Source organism: Electrophorus electricus, chromosome 11 (genome assembly GCF_013358815.1).
Source record: "Electrophorus electricus isolate fEleEle1 chromosome 11, fEleEle1.pri, whole genome shotgun sequence".
NCBI classification, from domain to species: domain Eukaryota; kingdom Metazoa; phylum Chordata; class Actinopteri; order Gymnotiformes; family Gymnotidae; genus Electrophorus; species Electrophorus electricus.
In genome coordinates this window covers 18949298-18969018 of record NC_049545.1, presented here as the reverse complement: position 1 = coordinate 18969018, position 19721 = coordinate 18949298, and the positions used below count along the sequence as shown (strand labels likewise).

The 19721-nt window shown below is 42.2% G+C and overlaps 4 protein-coding genes across 12 annotated transcripts; 1 reads left to right on the top strand and 3 right to left on the bottom strand.

The window, feature by feature from the left end:
- Positions 1-1803: 1803 nt before the first annotated feature.
- On the top strand, positions 1804-4233 carry tmem234 (transmembrane protein 234). Of its 2 annotated transcripts, none has more exons than XM_027008271.2 (5): positions 1804-1881; positions 2329-2480; positions 2980-3046; positions 3317-3409; positions 3495-4233. In XM_027008271.2, the coding sequence occupies exons 2-5, from the start codon at positions 2334-2336 to the stop codon at positions 3605-3607; spliced, it is 420 nt and encodes a 139-aa protein (XP_026864072.2). In that variant the 5' UTR covers positions 1804-1881; positions 2329-2333; the 3' UTR covers positions 3608-4233. The 2 variants fall into 2 exon arrangements, with proteins under 2 accessions (XP_026864072.2, XP_026864071.2); XM_027008270.2 differs by lacking the exon at positions 1804-1881 and adding an exon at positions 1970-1993.
- Positions 4234-4456: 223 nt separating this feature from the next.
- On the bottom strand, positions 4457-10804 carry dcdc2b (doublecortin domain containing 2B). Of its 3 annotated transcripts, none has more exons than XM_027008267.2 (14): positions 10650-10804; positions 10292-10403; positions 9880-10078; positions 9452-9509; positions 8261-8331; positions 8044-8175; positions 7769-7915; positions 7649-7688; positions 7513-7572; positions 7110-7266; positions 6509-6615; positions 6333-6389; positions 6032-6248; positions 4457-5200 (listed from the first exon to the last, which is right to left on the bottom strand). In XM_027008267.2, the coding sequence occupies exons 2-13, from the start codon at positions 10371-10373 to the stop codon at positions 6066-6068; spliced, it is 1293 nt and encodes a 430-aa protein (XP_026864068.2). In that variant the 5' UTR covers positions 10374-10403; positions 10650-10804; the 3' UTR covers positions 4457-5200; positions 6032-6065. The 3 variants fall into 3 exon arrangements, with proteins under 3 accessions (XP_026864068.2, XP_026864069.2, XP_026864070.2); XM_027008268.2 differs by having other exon boundaries at positions 6055-6248; XM_027008269.2 differs by lacking the exon at positions 6333-6389.
- Positions 10805-11321: 517 nt separating this feature from the next.
- Positions 11322-13170, bottom strand: iqcc (IQ motif containing C). Its single transcript, XM_027008262.2, has 5 exons — positions 13013-13170; positions 12602-12745; positions 12241-12502; positions 11965-12086; positions 11322-11570 (listed from the first exon to the last, which is right to left on the bottom strand). Exons 1-5 carry the CDS (start codon positions 13052-13054, stop codon positions 11535-11537), a joined length of 606 nt encoding a protein of 201 aa, XP_026864063.1. The 5' UTR covers positions 13055-13170; the 3' UTR covers positions 11322-11534.
- Positions 13171-13288: 118 nt separating this feature from the next.
- On the bottom strand, positions 13289-19390 carry ccdc28b (coiled-coil domain containing 28B). Of its 6 annotated transcripts, XM_035531271.1 has the most exons (7): positions 19220-19390; positions 18066-18212; positions 17615-17899; positions 17175-17347; positions 16652-16806; positions 15899-15921; positions 13289-15454 (listed from the first exon to the last, which is right to left on the bottom strand). In XM_035531271.1, exons 3-7 carry the CDS (start codon positions 17848-17850, stop codon positions 15316-15318), a joined length of 726 nt encoding a protein of 241 aa, XP_035387164.1. In that variant the 5' UTR covers positions 17851-17899; positions 18066-18212; positions 19220-19390; the 3' UTR covers positions 13289-15315. The 6 variants fall into 6 exon arrangements, with proteins under 6 accessions (XP_035387164.1, XP_035387162.1, XP_035387163.1 ...); XM_035531269.1 differs by lacking the exon at positions 18066-18212 and having other exon boundaries at positions 17615-17908; XM_035531270.1 differs by lacking the exon at positions 18066-18212.
- Between the last annotated feature and the right edge of the window lie 331 nt (positions 19391-19721).

Sequence of the window (19721 nt, the reverse complement as noted above, 5' to 3'; positions counted from 1 at the left end):
GAGGAAATTCCTGTAGTTTGTGGTTAAGGTACTTGCTTTGTAATCAGAAGGTTGCTGATTCAAGCCCCACCACTGCCAAGTTGCAAATGCTGGGTCCTTGAGCAAGGCCCTTAACCCTCAATTGCTCAAGTTGTACTCGGTCATAATTGTAAGTCCCTTTGGATAAAAGCGTCAGGTAAAGGTCAGTAATCTTAAGGCTTATCTGAACTGCTGGAGAAATCAGTACTTTGCTAGACTCTAACATTTAATTCCTTATCTTGCTTTAAGCCTACATTAGCTAACATAAACTAAACATATATACTTATAAAAGTATGGAATGTTCAAATATTCATTGTTTGTCGCAACAAACATCTCAGCATTACCCTACCCAGCCACTGCATGGCTACAGGACTTCCTCAGCCCTTAAAGCCCTTAAAGCCCAGTGTCTCAACCATTTCATTTCCATCAGCATTACCCAAGCTGTGCGTTTAACCATGTATAATGCCCCGGCTCAACGCCACCTCCAAAATCAACTCCACAATGAAATCCTTGTTTGCTAAATAAAGCCTTTCCAACTTTGTTGCTATGTACTTCTCGTCCAAAGGGATTGGTGCCATAACGTTGGTAGCAAAGAGAGTCTTCCCTAACATTTATGATCCAAGAATGTGCTTGATACAATAACCCATATATATGATAAATGTCACCATCATGGCCAGGGGAAATTGTAAGGGTTATGAATAGCCCTTATAAAAGAAATTCTGTATTATGTCTAGTAAACAATACATAATGAACTCCATTTACTTCTGTCCTTTTACTCCTCAAGTACAATGTTTTGATGCTGTTCATTCTGTCTGGGTTTTTTTTGTTTGTTTGTTTTATTTTATTTTATTTTATTTTATTTTATTGTCCTCCTGAAATTACCACTGACGTCAGTATGATTTGATAAGGCCATTTATACAAGATAATATACAATGTTCAACCATAACAACAAACCGAATTTATTAATATGGCTAATATATTGGTTCTCCACATCCAAGAAGTCTTTTACAAGAACAACACTGTTCCTTATATAAAACATATCCCAGAGCTTGACATACGCCACTGCTATGAAATAATCAATGTTACACACTTAATCTGGGAGTGTTGTGTCTGATCAGTGCACATTTACATATGCTCTTACCCGGAGCGACATAGAATTTCACACATATTACAGAGGAAGGCAAATGTAGTGTTAGGTGTCTTGCCCACATGGTAAAGGAATCATTGTTGGGAGCTACTACACTATATCAACCATATTGCAAAAGAAATACACTATCGTTAGCGTAGCTGGCTAAAGGTTATTTAAAAATATTAATTTGAAGTTAGTTAGCGTTAGTTAACCTAGCTAATTTTATATCGTTTGTTAACCTCCACTAAAAAAAAAACCAGCCGCTTAAAATTACCTTAGATTGCACAAATGGTCACGTTATTTACACCAGAAACATTCTTTGTGATAGAATATCTTACTGATAAATGATTTGCATTTAATGTGATGCTAAAACCTAAGCTAGTTAGCACTCTAGGTAATGCCAGAAAGGTTACGAGAATGGTAGACCAAGCCATACCATACCGATTGGAATAAAGGTTTTTAATAAGCCATGTCATGACTGATGCTATGATATATTGGCTGTAGCTTTGCGGAGTTGCAAGCCAATACAGTTCGCAGCATGTGAGTTTTGGATGTGGAGGGAGCTGTCGGAATAAATTTTCCAGTTTTGAATAAAAGCAGAGTGTTGTTGCGTAAACCCGAAAGGTATTTATCTATGCATACCATACCAGAGCACCATTCCCTTTTAGAAGCTAATGATATTCTCTCAAACAAGTTGGCACAGATGTAACTCCAGAGGTGCAACTCATAATAAGGTAAGATCTCAGACTGGTACAATGCGTTAATAATATGACCGCCTAATAATTAAGTGGCGCTATTGTGCCCATTGACTGTAGAAGCAGTCACAAGAAGAAATGGTGTCAGTTGGTGAGTGTTTAATACGAATGTCAGAAATGCAGTCTTTTCAATTTTACGTACTAAATAACATTGGTTTAAAGTTAAGCCGCTGTTTAAACTTTTAGCTAAGACATTATATACAAGGAGAGCTGAACTAAGCATAGTCTTTACACGATATGTTAAACACTAGCACGCACTGTGTACAAATATAAATTACTTAGCCAGGTTAGCTAACCCTACTAAGTAGATACATTAGTTTTAATGAGAATACATACTTGAGGCCTTGCATCGGGGTTTATTTAACCGCGGTGTTTTACATTAGATTGCTTTTAATATCTTCTCACCGGATTCATCTTCCTGTTTAGTGGAGATGCTATGCCTTTTTGGAGTCGCTGCCCTATGGGGTGCAACCAACCCGTTTCTCAAGAAAGGGACCGAGGGAATCGAACATGTTGGCAAAGGGAGCAAAGTCTCCCAGTTCCTTGCAGAGGTCAAGTTCCTGTTTCTTAACACCAAGGTATAATACACATTTCGAAGTCAAGTCGGTGTTAATCACTGGGAGAAACGTATTTGTTTACTCGGATCTAGATAAGCGTCGTTCTTACAGTACAAAACGAAACAAAAGTAAAGAAATGAAAAGCGTTTCTCATAATTAATTAACTAAACTCAAGAGAGCGCCAACCTAGTGAACGTATTCAAAAAGTATTTATCTCTTCACTGTAATTAACTAAGGCTTAAATAATGGTAGAACTGCTTTGTTTACCCGTTGGTGTGTCAGTGTCCTAATATGACTAAATGAAAGTCTGGTGAGTAATTAGAAAGGACTTGCTGTGCTATAATTACCACCTATGCCTCCACAGTGCATGAGACAGCAAGACGAAAATTACATTGACCCTAACCTCACTGCTGATGTGCCCAGAGCTGTCACTTGCTGACTTTATAGTTTCAACCATAATTTAAGCATCTCACTATATAGTGCACAAATTACATTAACAGCTATTTTGTTGTCTTTTCAGTATCTTTTACCCTTTCTACTGAACCAGAGTGGGTCTGTGATGTTCTATGTTACACTTAGCACTACAGGTCAGTCGAACATGATCTAACCAGTCGTTTGGGAGGGGAATAGCTCTGCTGTCAGTTGCGTCTAAGAAGACGTCTGCCTAGCTGTGGTTTTCAGTGGTGCAAACTGTCAGCCATGTGTTAAGATAACATAAAATGTATTGATCCCCGTGGGGGAAATTCAGGTGTAACAGCAGCTCCAGCACAGACTATATAGAGGGAAAGGTTGAATAAATAAATAAAAAGGGAAGAGCAGAATTACAATAAAGGAAAACTGAAAATAATGTGTTACAGAACTGTCAGTCGCTGTACCTGTGGTAAACTCCCTCAGCTTTCTCTTCACACTGCTCACCGGAAAACTACTCGGGGAAGATTTTGGAGGGGAAAGTATGTCCAATTTTGCAACTCAACAACACTCCCTGATCCATACATCTCTGTCATAACCTCCACGTTATCTTCCCGTCTCTGTCAGGAGCTGTGCTGGGCATGGTCCTTACCATGGTGGGAGTGACCATGTGTGTGGGGAGTTCTGTCTTGGAAGCAGACAGTGCAGGACTACGCAACATGTCACATGTTTCCCTATAGCCCAGCCAGAGGTCTGAGCTCCACACCAGCCTCTCACTGAAGTTTGCACTGCTGCATCAGAGCTGCTCTGAATGAGGCATTCCCCACATCTCCCTCCCTGTGGGTGGTAGCTCTCTGTCGAGGAGCTGGCTTGCACCAGGTACCTTGAATTCGTCCACTCCCTGATGATAAATATTTGAACTCTGGCCAGCAATTGAGGCAAGGATTAGTGCCCCATTACACGTGGCATGAGTACCTCTTGGGAGTGTTGTTGGTTTTGACTGAACCTGATCAAGCACACACCCAAATCTCATGCAAAAATGAAAACCAGAGCAAATATCCAATCTTTTTATATCTTTTTATGAGGTTTTTTATTTATTTGTTTTACTTTACTCAGTAATGGCAGTATTGTCTTAGTTTTGCATAGATATATGAGGACAGTAAAGATCAGACTTTTCAGATAAACTTGAAAGCTAATGAGATGTGAAACTAAAGAAGGCTTTGTTTACACTATGTAGAAGCTTGGAAACACTGACCAGGGTGTTCCCATGTCAAACAGCCCAGAACTTGCGTGTTAACACCTTTTTCTCTTTTGTGGAAATTAATAGGATTCAGTGGATATATTTTGAAGTAAATCCATGTAAATAGTTCTGTGTGAATTTGTGAAACCTTTGCTGGAACAATGTACTAAATTAAAATACATTAAGAATGATTGATTGATTAAGGCAAGTTACACTACGTTTGGGGATTTATTGCTAAAAGAAAAATAAACTGTTATTGAATATTGGCATACAGCTCATTAATAACATGACTGCATGAGAACATGACTTTTTTACATATTTATCAACATATTCAAGAACTACCCAGAAACCATACAAATACAATATTTGTGAAATATTATTAAAATGCTGTGATCAGTATGCAGAAGCTCATTTTCTTTTTATATTCAGTCTTTGGGTGTGTTCACATAACTCCAGTCATTGTATTAAATACTCACACAGAACTATGTTAATTTTCCAAATTCATTGTCTCAAATACACATGATCCTAATTGAGACTTCAAATGAGCATTGTAGGTAAAGTCCCCAGCTCACTGAACCAGATAGCGATATTTTGTCCTGCAGAGTTGCCCATATGTAGTAAACTGTGAAGAACCTGCTAACTCATCCTTGGGAAAGCAAAATAATCAGTCCACTTGTAATCACAATACATCCTCAAGGAAAGTAAGCTCAATATGATGGACCCACAAAGGTCTGGACAGTGCATGGACTGAGTTATGTATTGTTCAGGGTATGGCTGGTTAATGTTAAGGACAGGTACAGGTGCAGAGGTAGGATATGGTTGATTGGGGTATGTTGTAATTCACCATTTGTAGTTACATAAGCAAGTCTCCACCCGCGACCAAGCCATTAGGAACACTGCGTACCTGGTACAGGTGTCTTGGTGCTAAAAGATGGAGTGACTGGTGTTGGAGTTGATATAAAAGGAACTACAAATTCCCTGCCCAGTTCTGTCTGTCTTAAGCAGGAGAGAGGAGTGTTGGGCCATCAGCAGCTGCAACCCAGGCACTCCGACACGTGGGCTACACCGTCTCTGCTTCATGTGGACCACTGTCCTGAAAATCACACACACACACACATATATGTATTAGTAAACCTTCATTATATTACTTGACACAATAAGCAAGAACTAGGCACTGGGGTGAAAGGAAATGACTAAAGTGAACTCTGTATACAGTGTAGTACTGCTGTAAGCTTTACTGTTATCTCTGTGCACTGCAGCAGGGATGAGGGAAAGTCCATAAAATTGGTTGCAAATTTTTACCAATAGGATATCTCCAGTTGATCCACAAACTGGGAGTATGTCTCACACCATGCATGCCAAAGTAGTTAGTATATTACAGCAGTGAGATCTGAGAAATAGCTGGGTTTGTGTGAGTGAGAGAGAGGAGAAGAAGAAGAAGAACTTAAACCTCTAAAACATGGCAAACAAGGAGAAGCGAAGATAGGCAAGTGTCCACAGTACAACACTTGAGAAATTTGGAAATCTCAGAAGGCACCACAGAACTTTCTTCTGTGTGTTTCAAAGTTCAGTGAGTGAATTTGGTCAGTGAGTGGAAAATGTCTTATCTAGACTGGCTCACAAGGCATGGGGGAAAGAAATTAAACCCCCGTCATGAGTGTCATGACAACAGGAATCAGTTAAGGGAGTAAGGCATTTCAGACTATTTCCCTTGGGGGTTATCAAATTAATTATCCCCTGGAGCAAGCCATAGAAGGGAAAGTGTATGGCATTCTTCCTTTGAACGCAATGGCCCACCAAGTTTTGCTTATACCCTTCCCATACGATTTGCATAATCTTGTTCCTCTTTGAATGCCTTAAACCATCAGGGGAGAGACAGTAATATGTTTGATGTTGCATAGGTTTATCATACATAGTAAATTACAGTGCATGTGGCCTGGTGGGTACCCAGTAGCTGACTAATGATCATCCTGGCTGTTGTCCTGTTGCAGATCTTCAGTGAATAAGTCCTCTTGGGCTTCGGTATGCCTTGTGGGGGACGAGCCCACTCGTGCTCCCATCTCTCCGTCTGACACTGAGAGCTCATCTGCATCGCGCTCTCCGGAGCGTCTGGATGCCATACGTTCTTCAGGCACTTGTGTCTAAAAGACAGAGGGCAAATGTCACTGCGACTGCAGAAGGCAGAACACTGTGCCCGACTCCCACACACGTATATACAAATATACCTGATGCGCGTGAACTGTCTTATTAATCTCTTCATCCTCTATTATTTCAGCAACTCTCTGAAGTTAAAAATAAATATGAATGAGTGGGGGCCAAATGTGGATGAGTGAGAGGCCTGGGAGATATCCAGCCATGTAAGAGGTCACGGGGACTTCAGCAATGTGGAGAGTAAGAGAACCTGGTCTACAGGGAGCTCCACGGCTGTGCTCTCATCGTCGGCCACCTCCTCCGCTCCTCGCACCTCCTCCCTCCTTCTGCCTGCCCCCTTAAACACACTGGGCTGGGCTGGGCAACATGTAGAAACCGAGTCATGGACTCAGACTGGAAGGTGTGTGTGTGTGTGTGCGCGCGCGCATGTGTGCATGCATGTCAGGTATGTTACACAACAGGATACCAAACAGACTGATTGAACTTTATAGACTATTTGCAGACGACAGAGTATTTACAGTGAGTAAACCAATAGGATAAAATAAAATGGAGATATTTTATAAAAGGGGATAATAGAATAATGGAGTATTAAAAGGAATATTGAATATATACATACGAGCATAGTGTGAGGACGTGATGTATTGAATATAACACTCTATTACCAAGGGAAATGTTCACATACAGAACATATGACATGTCTACATATGACTGGAATGTGTGTGGGACCAAAATCGCCATGATAATGAACAATGTTTTAAACAAAACTGTTTGTTAAAAAGAAGGCATGTGTATCCATGCTAGTGTGTGCATGCCCGCGTGTGTATGTGCATGTACGTGAGTGCCTCCAGTACCTGCCCTGGCTGGGGCTCTGCGTGTGCCTCTGTGTTTGCGGACACGAACAGGCTTGGCATGGAACACAGAGCTCTCTTCTCTCTCGCTGCCAACCTCCCGGGTCAGGGCCCCACCCACCGCCTCGTCTCCTGTGGACTTCACGCGCCGTCCATCCCTCTGAGACACAGCAGGCAGCTCAGCGCTAACATGTGGGTGCTCTGCAACTCGATCTGAGCATCATTGCCTAAACACTTCAATGCTTCTCCCATCACAGATGATATATGTTTATATTGTAGTGAACAGCAGGAACAAGAAGTGAATATTTACAAATGAAGACAGTTATAACTTTTTTAGATCATTTACCACCTGTGGCTTGCATGTTGGCTTCCTGTCTACAGATACGGAGTGTAAGGAACATTTTACCTCAGGGGAATTGAGGAGGGCGGAGTCACTGTGGCTGTCCTGAGGAAGCCCCTTCCTGGTCTGCAGGAAATGACAGGAAGTTGCACATGGGCTCATGATGTCACTAATGTTACTTAAGCAAAGGTTGCTGCGTTACCTCATATCTCCTGTGAATCCCCCGGTCTCCAGGATAGTGACTAGGAAACAGAGTCAAAAGAAGTTAAGCACTAGAGCCTCCAGATGTGCCAATAGCCACATACTGCCATTATGACCTCACCGGTCTGCACTTCCTCCTGTCATTTTATTCAGAAGTAGCTCCACATATGGAAGCTTCTTGAATCGCTCCATTCCTACGGCAACGTAATGTCGCCCATTCTCCAGCTCCTCCGCTGACATCACTGTGACTCCGTCCAGAGTGCACAGTCTGAGAGGTCAGAAATATCAGGGTTCAAAAAGGAAAGTGTGTATGAGTACATTATTTGGTGCACTCCATGCACTTTTTGTTTGTGTGTGTGTGTATGATATCGCACTTGTGTATATGCGTGTGTGTACCTGCGGACAGCTCCAGTACGCAGCATGGCTTTCTCTGAGACCAGGCTGAGAATTTGTTCCAGATTTTTCTGCATTTTGCGTGGGATGATGAAGCGCATGGCGGCGCCGAGGACATCGCCATTCCTGAACACACTGCACAGCGCCAGGACAAGTCTGCATGTGTCTGTGTGAGTGTATGAGTGCATGCATGTGTGCTGTGCTGTGTTGTGCCACTCACTGTATAATACAGGGCTGAGTTATAACCTTCCTCCATTTCGCAGACACATTGGGCCTACTGAGCACTTTAGCCTGTGGAAGTGTTAAAACAACAGCACAAAGGAGAAAACTAGGCCAGTGTTTAGAGCAGTGAAATCGAACAAAGACAAACCATACACACACTCATGGGGCACACGCCTACTATCAGAAGTACATGTGTTTTGACCACTATCACGAAGACAATAGAAAATTCCATTATATCGCAAGGTCAGTGCTGTTGCTATCAGCCATGTTAATTTAAAATTAAGAGAACACTGCTGTAGAGCCATGACACCATTGTCTTTAAAGTCAACGAAAGCATTACATTTTAGCAACTCGAGGAAAATGACTCATTTCAAAGTGTAAAAACCATTCATTCATTCATTCATGCTACATAAGCACTAACTCCTATATGCATCTTATTTGATTATTTGGTTTAATCAGTCCATTTGATGTTCTTTTTCAACTTAAAGGCTACTTGAGGTCAGCTTGCCTTGGGGTGTATAGTTTAGATGGTGTCTAGTACCAGCTTGCCCTGACAAGTCAAATGCTGAGCTAAAATTAAGATCACTTGTTTCTGTTACCATGGAGAATAACTCCAGCACACATTGCTGCCGCAGCTACACAACACAACAAAAAGTAACAGGCTGAGCACACTGTGCTGGAGAAAAAACGTAAAGTGAACTTAACGCAACTGCAGAGAAACACCACAGTAGGGAGTGTTTAGTTCAAGCCACCAGGAATTCAATATGAAGAAAATTTTTATAACTCATTTCATAAGCTACACCATCTCTCGTTGACTCCTTAAGGTCAAATATTAAATCATTCGGCATAATCTTCTTTTCCTATCGCTCGTGGTGCTCACATCTGTTAATTGGCCACCTGGATTCTGTGGGAAAGACATTTAAGGTGGTAGGGACTTATGAAGTGCTAACATTGACACTGACACTGACACCTACTGGTTAATCACTCACTTGGTGCACAAATAAGACTTGTGAAGCTGGACTGGATTTAAAACAAATATCCTAGGCCTTCTTTAATGACGTTGGAGATGGTCTTGGACTCAATTCTTTTGGTGTGGTAAATGGGAGAGAGTTGCGTTCCAGTTGGCAGAGATTAATGTGCAGTAAAGTACAAGCAAGTACTAAAGCTTCCTGCTGAAGAAATGACCGACCTGTGCAGGATCTCCCGCTCTGGTAACAGGAGGTCTCTTCAGCCCCACACCCAGATAGCTGAGAGACAGAGAACCACAGGAACAGATTATGTTCTTACAAAGGTGAATACTGGGTTCACACTTCAAACATTTGTCTGCCCAGCCAAACTAGCGCACTAAGGTCACGAGAGACTAATCCTGCTGTCCTACAGCCTTATTTGGAAAGCTTTTAAAAAAATTTTTTTTAATAAATTACTCATTTAAACGAAGACCATTTGGGGTCAGAATCACTCTGCCGTAGAGGTGCTTGGGCATTACAAAACATGGGAGTAGACAGGCAAGCTCTCTGTGACCCCTGACCTGTCCTTTGCAGGAGCCTAGTCAGAGATTTCTGAAACTGGTAAGCCATTTGGAATTGTGTTTGTTTTTGCCTGCTTCCCTGTACTCACTTGAGCTTCTTGAACCGCTCAAAGCCAGCAGCCACGTACTCCGCCCCCTGCTGGAGGTGGTCCAGTTCCGACACCCGGTGACCATGACGAGGCGTGTAGAGAGTCCGAACGGCCAGCGGCGCGCCTATACTGAGAGTCACGTCGTTTAGGAAGGCGTCCATGGTGGAGACCTGCCTCTGGTTGACAATAAACCGCCTCCCTGAATCAAGCAAACAGACAGGGGTGAATGAGACTTCAGTCAGTCTAATTTGTCTCTGCATTTTGTATGTTATATTGAAAGTATGAAAACACAGTTCAAACATACAATTGACCTTTTGATTAACTTTATGGCTGGATACTCCATCCTATATATTAAGAAATGTGCAGGAAACAGTCAAATGGTCTACATTTATTGTAAAATGGCAGCTCTGACCTGTGAAGAATGGATCTCCATTCCTGTACACCACCACACTCTTCACAGGGGGCAAGACTGTGCTCACCCCATTTGAGGCCATAACCCTGATCCAGGCAAAACGGATTTTGAGCTGTAACACACACGCACATATACACAATCTGAATCTACAAGCTATGCCTACAAACCCTCGCAATCATGCATAATCAGTCTGAAATGACAGACACACACACTTCACAACACAAACATCTATATCGCCATCAATTGATAATTTGTCTCGTTTCAGCACTGGTTTTCACATTTGAAGCGACAAAGACTTCATACAGCATGATGTCTACTGTATTGCTTCACATTTCCACTCACACACCCTTATACTTACAGATTAGAACATCCAGAAAGCACTACATCCAGGTGGGCATCACCGAGTCAGTGATGCCTGCTGCGTTGTGCTGATCTTGGTTCTTGTACGATCGTATGCAGTGCAGTGATCCAGACCAGCTTTCCATGTCTCTCACGCACACACTCTGAAGTGTTTCATGGTTGCTATGGTAGCATAGCCAGTGATCAGAGACAACAACAAAAGGGGGGGGGGTGTTCAGGGAGACAGTGTGTGGGGTAGAGAGCCAGAACAATACATTCAAAAAGCATAAATCTGATGACCTTGTCACCTCTCACCTCCAACCCTAATAAAACGTAACATTATTCTATGGGCTGTATGTCACAGCTTGGAATACAGTAATAAACCAGTTAGCATGAAGGGTTGCTTAGGGGTCATCTTCCTGGACATGTATTAACGCTAGTCTTGGACTACATCAGTGGTGCTTTACCATTAAATAAATTTCTTAATCTTGGTTTGGTACAAATCTTAGACTGGGAAAGCTAAACATTCAATATCACACACACACACACACACACACACACACACACACACATTCACCTACCAAACAAATTTATGAATATCAGAAATCCAACACTCCAGGATTTAATATATGTAATACAGATTTACCTAAAAGAAAGTTATTAACTATTAAGGAAAAATTCTGCCCAAATATTAGTTAATGAAATATAATTTATTGAAAATCTTCACAGAAGAAAAATGTCTCCAACATACAGGCACACTGTACATTGCTTGGTCCAACTGTACTGAAAAGCTTTCCTGAATCCTTTTCAGCGCCATGGGAAATGGGTCATCATGACCTCTGTGCTGTCTGCACCGTCATTTGTGACATCCTGAGCGGCCACTGTATCCCTTGGCCTTCCACCACTACGCCACTTCAATCTTCTGCCTCAGGGACAGATACTGTCAGAGAAGAAGAACAACATGGAGCCATGACACGTACTGTAGTCCGATTCACTGCTGTCACTACAGCCCCTTGCTAAACTCCCACCCACCTAATGTAGTATTAAATACCCTCCATTATTTTTTAAATAAATGCTAGCTTCCATTTCTTAGCATGCCGTAAACATCAACTTGGTGAATTACTTTATTCTAGGACATCATGCATGTGCACAGGAATCCCTTAAAACTGATAGAAATTCATTGTCATATAATGGTTCCTATTTACTGCAGGATACTCCAATTGCCAGTGGTATCAATCTAAAGTAATGCTGTGCCCACATTCACATAGCATTCTTAAAACATGTGATGGCTTATTTGTTGATTCCTAATCAAAGATTGTGCTTCCAGTCCATACTTTCTTCCTGCTCACGATGGCCTGCTGGATCCATAGCAACTCCATGGCCAGGGTGTTTCTGTGGCGCTTCAGAGCTTCAGGAGTCCGTGCAACATCTTGAACCTGAGAGCGCCTCTGGAGGACTGGGAGGGAGAACACACACAACACGCAGCTTTAACTGCTCGGTGTGAAAGGACTAAACATGGCTAAGATTTATTCTAATATAAGGTAATGTTAACCAGCACACACACACACACACACACACACACACACACACACACACACACACACACACACCTTTCTGCTGTATGCTGTTGCAACTCATCTCCAAGGCCATACAGCTCCAGAGTCCTCCTCTGTCGCCCCCTGGTGGTGGATGGATCGGACTGCAGTCTCTCTGTAGGCTTGGACAGGGTTCCTCGTCTCTCTCCGCCAACAGCACCACCGTGTGAGAGAGGCATTTTTCACTCTGTTCAGCCTGCTCCTTCAGTTTCTCTGCACCCTCCGGATGACCCTGCGTTTGAAACCTCGGTCGGCAATATTTTGATAATGCGCTTTCCTGATATGCAGTAACAAAAAAAAAAAAATAAAGGAAAATATTAACTTCAGCAGCCTATAAAGATCAAAACAAAGTGCACTTAAATTAAACAAAACTTACATTGTTAGTAAAGTTTGGTATGGGTATAATACTTCCCCTCCACTTCAAATGGTCCAAACAGCCTTCGAGTTCGTTAACAACGTCTTCGAATTCAGCCTGAACTAACTTCAGATCTTTCCTGATCAAATATCCGCGACACCGTGCCTAAAAGGAGAGAAAACTGCTATTACTCCAAATACCCAATAAACATAGTCAGCGTAATGCTATACGAATAAATTAGAATTTACAAATTACACGATTAACAAAAAACCTTAACGCTAGCTGTATTATCTGTAAACGTAAACTATCGTTAGGTAGGTTGATGTAACCAGCTAAATTAGCTAAGCTAACCTAGCTATCTTAGGTTAGGTAGGTTACCTTACAAAAAGCGACAAGAAAGGCACAAACCACAGCACAAAGTACGCATTTTACCTGAAAGCATATCATATGTTTTAACCATTCTTGTCTATCCATTAAATGCGGTGGAACATCACGTTTCGGCAAAACAGTGTACTTTCTAGCTAGCAGCTGTCAAGCTTACATAGCAACAAGATTTCATTGCTGCCCTGTGTGCATTTATTGCCCTCTAGCGCATAGGAGCGATATAAAACCTACGGGACAAGAGATAGCTTAACACCAAACACAACAAGAGTGCAAAAGAATCACTTACATTAACTTTATTATGAGTCCTCAGAGCGCATATGTGTGTGTGTGTGTGTGTGTATACACACACACACACACAAAACAAACAAACGGAATTATGAAAGCAATAAACTGCAAAGCACAAGACCTTAATGGATAGAGTTTAGGCCTAAGTCATCTTTAATGCAAGCTTGGATCAGAACTGTCGGCTTAAATCAGAACTATTTATCTGTTTTCTTTTAATTGAGGCAATTATCATCTTTTGATTACTTGCTGAAATGGAGAGAAACATCCAAATAAGATGATAGAAGCTCATATTCTGCAGAAACACAAAAGATTAGATCCATGGGCTATTTAATGAGGATACACTGGCTGAATGTCTTAACTGTAGCCTTTCTCAGGCCCATTGTGCTTTGTGTTTTCAATTTGCTTTGGCAATGAGAAACAACAGAAGGCACCTCCCCTCACCTTGATGATTACACTGAAAATTACAGCCTTGATGTCAACAGTCACAAATTCCACAGCAATGTCTAGAGCACTATGGGTTTCACCCTTATCCAAAACAGAAAAGCTGTGGCCAAAACATGCCTACGTGATAGTGCCTGATGCCAAGATCCTCATATTGGGGATTCGGCTAGGAAAAACACAGTATCAAGCTTCTCCTGGGGAGATTGACCTCTGAGATGTCCAAAGTACTTCCCAGCTCATTCAAGAAAAAAAAAAAAAGTAATATCTTACTTGCTGACAGTCAATATCTTAAAAATTTGAACACTCACTGCTTACCTCACAATCTGCTAATCTTGCAGTTGTTTGCTCTCTGAAGTTTACAGCCTATCAATATTAACAGCAGAAGCTATAACAAAACAGTACCTGAGTTCAATGTAGATGTAATCTACCCAGTAGCTTTGATCAAGCAACTGCACTACGCTACATTTCTCTTGTTGAAAATTTACTTTGCCACAGGCTACTAGGAGATGTAGTCAAACTAGAAACTTAGTTCTGATTGTAACTGGGCATCTCCCAAACACCATCACAACATGCAGATACAGTTTTGATAAATAAGCCATTCAAAATGGATGCACATCAGCTTTAGCGTCCTGACTAGCAGGTAACATGTTTCTATCTCTATATTTATTAAATAGTGGTACTACAAAACTTGATACATGTCAGCAATTGGTTGCTACCAAGATCAATGTACTATCCCTGGGTGTAAACCTCAGTGTATCTTCCAGGAGGCTGTTTCAAAGCGTTTACATCAAAATGTTTTTTCTGCTACAAATTTATGAGAGGCACCTTAGAAATTTCAACTGTCTACAGTAGTCCTGAGCAAGTCTACGTATAACTTACAGCTTTGCACCGAGAAGTGTTTCAGAACATTAACCTAATCAGAAGCACATGACAAACCAGGCCAAAGGGGAAACCATCAGTTTGTCTGGTTACGTTAAATCACTGTTTCACTGTAACTATATCATTAGTTATAGTGTAATATGTTGAGTAAGTGAGTAACAATGCATCAATTCTCTGTATATACAATGTGTACTTTTACATACAGCTTTGTCTATCCAGGTACATTTTCACACAAGAAATCACAAGTATGCGGTTACATGCACTGAGAAATCTGATTACTGAGCTGAAATCCACCTCTTCATTGGATTTCAAGACATACAATGATGGCCTTAATCCAATCTAAGAAATCAGAGTATGCTGTTTACATGAGCAGTTAAATAATCATATCAACTCCAGAAATTCAAAAATGATTGGATTACTGAGTGCATGTAAATGCAATCACAGTGTAACAGTTCAGTCACCTGTAGCTATCATGGCAATGCCCTGTTACACACTGTAATGCAGTACATCACACTTCCATATAGTATAGTATAGTCAAACTGTAACAGTGATGATGTACAGTGTACCAATGGACATATTTCAGCCTCGAGAGGCTAAGAGACTATCAAAGGCTAAACTTGAAGTCAAACTGAGTGAACCCCAGAACCCTCAGCAAGTCTAAGCGTGAAAGGCGTTTGACGTTGTGCCAGATATTGTGCGCTGTGGGTTCTTGTTCAGGCCGCAAGCTCGGTATAGTAGCTGTGGTTTTAGCATAGCCGGTTGGGATGTAGCCATGGTAACAGCAGCTCCAGGCAGTCCGTCATGCTGCTTGGTGGGTTTGGTTTGTGCTTCCTTTCAGGGCCCAGAGGTCTTGAACAAGTCCTGATTCTCTGCCAGGTGTAACTTCTGTCTGGAAAAACTGCATTAAGGATCTTTCTAAGAACAACAACCCTCTGCACATGCATACAATTATGTTAAAATTAATATGTATGTATTATTAATTATTAATATGTATTATTACATTAAAATTAATATGTATTCTTGCACTGGGCTTGTTCCCTTCCATTTTTGCTTAACAGACTGTGCCATTGATACATTAATATACATATATATTGTTTATCAAGAGACTCATAGCTTTTCCCTTTTTCAAGCCCAATTCTGAATTTTAAAAAAACTTCCAGAAGAAACCTGTTCAGTGATGAGTTGTAACTGCCCTCAGTCTTGGAGAAAGATAGGAACGTTGGGTCTGTTTATCTGCACCACTGAGAGAGAATCTAGGGAGGGCATCAATTTACCCTGATTGAAAACCAATGTGGTTAAACCCTGAAATGAGCTACCCAAAGAGGATACATGGAGCTGCTCAGCTCTTCGAGCTGTGGGGACAGAGAAGAGCAGACTATCAATATGACTTAATAAAGGGCCAAAATGGTCAGTTTAAATGAGATTAAATGCTAAAATTTAATAGCTCAGTTTAATAGCTGTAGCAACCCAAATGCTTAATTACTGAATAAAAGACAGTTCTTGCAGTGTGAATAAAAAGGTTATTTGCTTAAACTTCACCAGAGATCTGCTCTTTTGATCCCCCCCCCCCCCACACACACACACATACACGCCACATCCCTAGAAGGTAGGAAAGTGTTGAAGTCCAACACCTGAATCTGATCTGTTGTTGCCGTAGTGACTGAGTACCCTTGCTATTTTTGTCTTTAATAAGATGGAAGGGCGCTTTTCACACCAGTCTGCTACACGCAAGTTATTCCAAAACACACACACCACCTACATTTCCACACGAAAGGCTAGGAACCAATTGCCAAATTGCTGGCAATGCAAGATGAAGCCTGTCTGTACACACACCTTTCAGCAGAGAAAATCAAATTTATTGTATAAAAATTTAGAAAATGAAAATATTCAATATTTATGGCATGCCTGCAGCCACACACTCTTGGGTGACAGAGGTCCAAAAATCACTGCACTGGCTGTACCTGAAGTATGTGTGTATTGGTTGTTAAACTGTACACGTGAGAGCAGTGCATAACACAACAAAATGTGTTTATATCCCTCTGCTTTTCCAGGTGTGCATGTTCATGCGCGCGCATCTCTCACGTTGCTGAGCAGGTGCTCCAGGTTACGGTCAGATGCGTTTTTCCTCTGGTCCTCAGACAGCTCCTCCACATGGCTGTCCAGGCTGAAGTGCAGACGAGCCAGTTTCTCCTGCATCTCCCTCACGTGCTCCAGCTGCTCAAACGAACACACCTTACCTGAGGAGTTTCAAGTTTCAAGTTTGGTTTGTTTGTCACATACATAGTCATACACAGTATAACTCGCAGTGGAATGGGTGAAAGGGCGGCGCACGCTGGCGCACGTGGGCACACGTGCACGCCCACGCACCCGCATGCAAAACGTGGGGCTTGAGTGCCCGAAGCTGCACTGGAAAAAAGTAACAGCTAAATAATTACAACTGGTTTTACTCATAGAAACACACACACACACACACACACACACACTCACACACACATTTTACCCATGCTCACATTACTGGGCTCAGATCTTCCCTGCTGCCTGTGTCTCAGCGAGGTTTGGCAATCCCCCCACCCTCAATCAAACCCCACCCCCAACCCCGTCTCACCGAAGGCCTGCAGTTTCCCAGAGTGGAAGTCGTTGAGCAGGTTGAGGAGGCCGCCCTCCATCTCTCTCACGTCCGAGACGTCGGTGAGGAAGGTGTGCTGGAGGGGTGAGGAGGATGGTGCTACACAGCTCGGGCCGGTGGGCTGTGGGGCTCGAGGCTTCTCACGGTGGGGTCTGTCATCAGCACCACGTGTACAAACACGAACACGGTCATGACAGCTGCTGGGTGTTTGAGACTAGCACATCTCCCCTACTGGCTTGGAAGGACCTCTGTACTGACTGCTGATTCATGTTACAAGCTTCTAGTCGCTTGAAGAAGAATAGCCTCATCCTTGAGCATTATTTGTAGCCTCTGTGCTTTATTACTACCATATATGCTGTAATATACATCTGTATATATGTGCACCCATGTATAATAGCCCTGAGGTGACTGATACAAACCTAGTGGCTTTTGGAGGGACTGTGGGTACTGTCAGGACTTCTTTGGCTATGCCCAAGGCTCCCACGGAGCGCTTGTGCTTGCCCCGCGGTTTAGGGGAGGGTGGCTGAGGGAAACCCAAAGAGAATGTGGCACTCTTGCTGGCCGGCAGGACAGGCAGTTTGCGCGGGTTGACCGGAGGTGGTGGGGGTTGGGGAAGGGAAACCTTGGGGCTCCTCTTTTTCCTCTTGTCCTCCATTCTTTTGTCCGGCCGTCAGTAAGCAGAGCAGAGGTGTTCTCTCCAATAACTGCCGGTGCTCAAACAGATAAAACAACATTTATGTTCACTGAAGTTGTCGCCAAGGTTTGTGTACTGACTAGTACACAAATCTAAACAACCCAAAAGAGGAAATCACACCTTATGAAACAGGTTAAAACAACACCAAATATGGAATCAAACAGGCGATTCCTGACCCACACTGTCCGGACAGAGGCAGCTATATTGATATTTCCACGTAGGTCATCTGCACTTTAGAAATGCGTTGATAGTCCACAGCTTCGAGCGCAAGGAGAGCTGAGTGCTATTCTGAAAGCCACTCACTGCTACTAACCGACCTGCATCTTAAAGGAGGAAGAAATTAAATTAATTTTCCGTCGCGTTTGAAAACGCGGCTGACATCTGCGTGAAACGGATCTGCAGTGCTCACATCTGCATCAGCACCGGTCCCTATCCCCATCTTGCAATATGCTGAAAAGCTGAAAGTCGGGTTTAATATATTTTCGCCTCGTCAAATAATGGAATAATTTCTCAACCCTACATCTGGCTAACGGTACTTCTCTATTTCTTCGTTATTGCATTGGACGTGTATCGAGAAGACCATCTGAATGCTCATGTCTCTTTGTCTCGCTGATAAGTATTTTCAGAAGGTTCAGATCACTCCGGGACTATAAGGTATCCGATACCTGACTGCCGTAAATAGACGATCAATCCTCATTTAAACTGCCTTAGTTTCTAAGATCTGTGGCTGTTTAACTCGTCACTCGGGTAGACTAATTTAACTAACGTGGTTCGACTGAATGTTGGATGTTTTACATTTGCTCAGTTTAGAAGAAACATTTTCTTACAAAAGTGATAAAACCAGTCCAACACGAGTTGTTGTAGGGATAGCTCCACTTCTCACGGTAATCTGAATCGAACAAAAATCAGACCCGTGAACTGAAGCGAGTTTCATTCAATGTTCAGTGACTTGTCTTTGTATTGCATACATTTTAACCTATCAGGATCACAAAAAACGGCCTAAACGTAACGTTAACTATCACTATATCACATCAGCTACACGCTCCGACAGACTGACTACACTGTCAATTATTAATCTGGATTTAGGATATCGATTGATATTACTGGACCCCTCCAACAACGTCCATTTATCGTGCAGAAAAAAAAGAGATGGTCAAAAAACAATTACGTAGCTAGATATCGCGTCAATTATTTTATCGTGTGTAGTAACGGAAAAATACAGCGATGTCCTAACTAACATTGCCTGTAACTAGACTGTTGGCGAGGATTTAACGTTACACAGGGATGCACACACGCATATTTTAACTGGTTAACAAAACGATTTGCTCACCTGCTGTCTTGTTCAGATAGCTAAACGCAGGACTGGGCTCAGTGTCGAGCGGCTCAGGTTTATTTTGTCCATAACAAAAATCTCGGTTTCATTTGACCTCCTGTGCAACCCCTACGCCACATAATTTCTCGCGTACTCGGTCTAAGAACAGAGGAGCGCGTCCACAGAAAAGAGCGCCGCTTCTAATTTAAAGAGACAGGACAATTTCTGTGCACGACTTACGACACTGAAATCATGACGCAACCTAACTTCATCAACCTACACCTTATGTGAACGTCTCTAACAACTGCTTACTATGCATATCTACTTGATAGTCGATTACAGTGAAGAACGCCTCAGTTCACTTACAATAGTAATACTGAATTCTGAGCTAGCGTATAAAATCGCCGTCTGTCGATGAAAGGAGTGGAACTGTGCTTTGTTGGCCGGTGGTAGTGGTTGTAAAACCAGCGAATGTATTATCTTTCTCCATTCAATATCATATTTTTAAAAAGCATTAGGT